This window comes from Vollenhovia emeryi, unplaced genomic scaffold, assembly GCF_000949405.1.
Source record: "Vollenhovia emeryi isolate VEMERY1.0 unplaced genomic scaffold, V.emery_V1.0 DF939329.1, whole genome shotgun sequence".
In the NCBI taxonomy this organism is placed as follows: Eukaryota; Metazoa; Arthropoda; class Insecta; order Hymenoptera; family Formicidae; genus Vollenhovia; species Vollenhovia emeryi.
Window position 1 is genome coordinate 1 of NW_011967037.1, and position 4,574 is coordinate 4,574.

Sequence of the window (4,574 nt, forward strand, 5' to 3'; positions counted from 1 at the left end):
GGTAATCGTGTACGGAATTTAGGCCCAGTGCTTTTACTTTATTCTGCGAGTTCAGTTCAGTAGCGCACGCCCCTGCCGATAGGCAACCCGACTTACTGATGTGTAGTTGCGGGAGCAACCTGTAGTTGCCTGTAGTCTCTACATACATACGTATACGTGTCACGGCTGTCAGAATTGTCAGATACAGTCAAATGTGTCGGATATGGTGAGCTAATGCGTTGCACAGCAGCATATTACGTTTCTCAGGTACATTTATTTGCCAAACCCGTCACATTTCTCGGTCATCGTGTGTAATTCGTGAACAAACAGCGCAGGACGCTGTCGTTTTATTTCGTCACCTGCATCCATTCGTGCGGTTCCCATTATTGTGTTTTAGGTTAGGCGCATAGATAAGTGAGAATATCACTCGCTTTGACGTTATTACTTCATCGAAACTGCAAAGCTGTAGGCAAAATTTTATTATCTTTTGAAATTCACCTTGATTATACGCTTGAAAGGATCATTGTAAAGCAACTGTATTATTTTGCTGATTTTGTAAAAGCAAATCCGATTTTCCGGAGGACTGACAATAGGAGCGCCGTGCTATCCGATAGGGGTAATCGGTCATTTTTCACAGCACTGTTTTGTTATAATCGAATTAATAACGCTTCTGACATCTCTGCCGTCGTTAATTTGATATCATTAAAAATTTTTTTCGAAGACGAAACTAGATTTACTGTCGCAATACAAAAAGCGATAGACTCCAAAATGAAGACACCGATCGTATATTGAGTATGTAAAGATATTTTGAGTACCTGTTCTACTTATAGATTTCTAGACATCACTCAACTCTAAGAGATATCTTTCGATGTCTTTAAGTTGTTTTGTAGGGCCTGAACCGTATGGCTTGCACCCTCGTGGTCTTGAGGCACAAGATAGCTATTGTGTGTCACTTCAAGACAAAGACTTGAAACATAAAACATTGTCTGAAAAGACGTCTAAGCGGCATATGCATATTACATTTACGAACGCGAACGTTATTTTTCTATTCGGCTAATCAAGCATATCAGATTGCGCCATTGTTACACGAAATGCCTCAATGCCGCGTCGAAGGGCCGGAGCAGATAGATTGTCGTAACCGTATGATTCCGTCGTAAGACCTGAGTCAAGCCTATCACACAATGCCAGGCAGTAGGAATAGAGAATAGAATTTTTGACGCGTTGGATTCGTCGGAAATTTTCTTCCAACCAATTCAACGCGTCAGAAATTCTATTCCCTGTTCCTGTTGCCTGTTGCCTGGCATTGTGTGATAGACTTCAGTGTTGGAAATCAAAGTGTTGTCGTGTGTCGCCTCGCGATGCAATGGAGGCGACATACGTCTACAACGATTCTTTGTGCGTTGACTCAAGCCTTACAACGGAATCGTGAACAGTTACGACAATCTTTCTGCTCGACCCTAACATTTGTTCAGTTTTCTTTCATTCACTCAGTATTCTTAAGGTACACAATCGTTGCAGATCATTCATTGGGATGTGAATTATGCTGCGGATTCGGACGATCGTTCACCTTGTCGCGCTCGTCTCGGCGGCGACATGCAGCGACATAACGCCCGCCGTATTCGGGAACGTGCTGAACGGCATGCCGGCGGCGTTCGGCGATTTCAATTCCGACGAGTTAACGGACGTGTTCATGTTGCGCGAGAGTCAGACGGTGGAGATATTCCTGGCGGCTGAGCAGGAGCCTCTGCTACGACCTAAGCCGGATCTGAGTTGCCCGTTCAAGGACCACGTGACCAGTGTGGTACCAGGCGACTTCGATGGTGACGTCTTCATGGATATCCTGGTGACGACGTTCAACCGCGAACAGAAGCTCACTTACGTGCACATACTGTGGGGTGGGAACGGCCATCTGAACTGCAGCGACGAGTGGAATCCCCTCATAGAGATGCGCGACCAGCCATTGGCGGTGGACTACAATCAAGATATGATAATCGATCTCTTCGGGGTGGACAAGCACGGCAAACGAATGTTCTGGATATTTAATGAGAATAGAACTGCTCCGCAACCCGCCGAGATATGCAAGAACAGTGACCAGCTGGAGCCCGTGAGAAACCCGCACTCCAACGCTTTCTTGGATCTGAACAGCGACTTTCTGTCGGATCTCGTGGTAACCACGAGGAAGTCCTTCGAGATATGGTTGGGCAAAGAACAAGGATTCGTGTTTTCCCATGAAATCGACCTCCCTTATAACATATCGGTCGACAAGAATTTTAATGGAGAATTCGGACAGACTCTCTATCTGGATGTCGAGCTGACCGGTAAGATGGCTCTGCTTCTACCACTGTGCTTCGATAAGGATTGTACGAATTGTACAATAATGATGTACTTGAATGGCTGGCACAATCTGCGCGTAAACTTCCGTGACCCCAACAATGTCCTGTGGGGCTTCGTGAAGCCCAATGGTCATCGTTACACGGAGACCATCACTCTGCGCGGCGGCGACTTCAACATGGATGGCTATCCGGATTTACTAGCGACCCTCCAGTCCGCGAAACAAGCGCAATCATTTTTATTGCAGAACGTGGCGTGCGATAACTGCGCTGGCTTCAATCGCACCTTCGACATTAAGTGGCAGGCGTTGAATCCGTTCTACAATGAAACAGCGATGGCAGTATTTTACGACTTTTATCAGGACGGTATCCTGGACGTGATTCTGGTCGAGTTTGATAAGACGAACAGCGTCTATCGCACAGCGGCGTTCAAGAACAGTTTGGATTACGATGCGAATTTTGTCAAGGTGATGGTACTCACTGGTCGCACCAACAGCATGTATCCCATCTCGCCCGGTTCTCTCGGCAAGAAGAAGAGAACCTACGGCACTAATCTGCCTGGACCGTCGATTGCGTACAGAACCACCACGCAAGACGGTAGTCCTCGCAACGCGATCGCTGCACAATTGCCTCAGAGTGCACATTTCTCGCTTAACTTACCGTACACCACCTTCGGCTTGGGAAGAACGCCCAATTTTGTGGACGCTCTCAAGATAGGGGTACGTGTAAAAACACTGTAGAAGCGAAGTTTAATTCTTAAGACTAGTTGTTAATTACACCAATGTGAATTTTTTAATTGACGGTGAGATTAGAAAGACCTTGTTTTTGTCGTACAAGTAAACTTATAACTTAGGATGATACACACATACGATCAATTACTGTTTCGGATTGGTGTAACTTCACTTGAATGAAATTTTTTCGCGATTAAATCATAGAGTAATTGAAAAAATATATACCACTTTTTTCAGGTTGGCGGCAAGTCACGAGAATGGCCGCAGATTATTCCTAATTCCCAGATGGTCGTGATACCGAACCCGATTGCTGAACCATTGAAGTGGAAGGCTCAGCTATTTGTCACGCCTAGCAAGTTAATCTTACTGAGCGCGGCCGCCTTATCCGGCACCTGCGCTTTGATCACATCTCTGATTATCGGTTTGTATTGGAAGGAGAGGAGAGAGGACAAAATCGAGAAGCTCCAGGAAGCGCACAGATTTCACTTTGATGCGATGTAGAAAAGTGAATATAATAAGGGGGCAACGAAGGGATAAGATAATAATTAAAGCTTATTTAAGATATCGGTATATTGATATAATAATTTAATAATAAATAAATCGCGCTTAATATCCTATTCAAACTCGCGTAAAATCCTCATGCTCATCAATCGCGACTTCAACAGCGTATGAAATGCCGCGTCTTTCTATCGACCATACATTTTTTTTACTTTCGATACGAAGAAGTTGCCGCCAGAGAGCGTAATTAATGGTTTATCGATTCTTCCTTGTCATTATGAAATGACAGGACTCGTCGGTGTCTTCTTCTCGTCGCGGGGGGCGATTACCTCGTCCGAGCGCGTAATATATATATATATATTTATATATATATATAATTTTAACAAACGATCATTGCCAGAGCGTTTTCCTTTCCACTTTTTGGTCGCTGCGCATCGTACGCGCTGTAATATGCTTTCGGTCGGTTAAAGCTAAGAGGGATGACTCGCTATTGGCATCGGTCGTTCTTTATGGCAGGGTTCAAGTCGTTGAAGTACGCATGTGCCATCGCTTCCTCCGCCGACAGCCGTAGAGCCGGATTACACACTAATAATTTCTAGAATCAGAATATATCATACAATCGAAAGCGGTCCGGGATTTGAGATAAAAAAGAAAAGCTTGTTAATACCTATAGTCTTACAAGATTGTTTTTATCACGTAATTTTTCGATATTCTACTTTCAGAAAAATGAGATCTTTTTACCTTTTAGATTTTTATGTATACGAGTTTAATCTTTTTAAGTCAAGACTTGAATCGCAATATGAAACATTTATTTCTTTTGCATATACATACACACACGCATGTGCGTACACGATTTAAATTATTTATTCTATTCTTCAACATTTGCTACATTCACACTTTGATGCTATTCTAAATCAGAGCTGTTCACGAACTGCTCATTTCGGCCGATTTTCGCGAGGTACCGCCTATCACCCCCTACTCCAGTCATTAAACAACCGTAACCAAGCGCGCGACGCTCAGCTTCAGGTACGACGTA

General features: G+C 44.1%; 1 protein-coding gene and 1 long non-coding RNA gene across 2 annotated transcripts; one reads left to right on the plus strand and one right to left on the minus strand.

Moving 5' to 3' along the window:
- Positions 1 to 142: 142 nt before the first annotated feature.
- On the plus strand, positions 143 to 3,647 carry LOC105558578 (T-cell immunomodulatory protein). Its single transcript, XM_012006336.1, has 3 exons — positions 143 to 246; positions 1,498 to 3,028; positions 3,278 to 3,647. Exons 2-3 carry the CDS (start codon positions 1,520 to 1,522, stop codon positions 3,539 to 3,541), a joined length of 1,773 nt encoding a protein of 590 aa, XP_011861726.1. The 5' UTR covers positions 143 to 246; positions 1,498 to 1,519; the 3' UTR covers positions 3,542 to 3,647.
- Positions 234 to 1,196, minus strand: LOC105558577. Its single transcript, XR_001008682.1, has 2 exons — positions 795 to 1,196; positions 234 to 442 (listed from the first exon to the last, which is right to left on the minus strand). It is a non-coding gene; the product is annotated as an uncharacterized LOC105558577 (long non-coding RNA).
- Positions 3,648 to 4,574: the final 927 nt, after the last annotated feature.

Bases quoted from the DNA above. Each gene is read 5' to 3' on its own strand.
- LOC105558578 (XM_012006336.1), top strand. From the start codon at position 1,520: ATGCTGCGGATTCGGACGATCGTTCACCTTGTCGCGCTCGTCTCGGCG. The intron at 3,029-3,277 runs GTACGTGTAAAA...CACTTTTTTCAG, and splicing joins TGGACGCTCTCAAGATAGGG to GTTGGCGGCAAGTCACGAGA.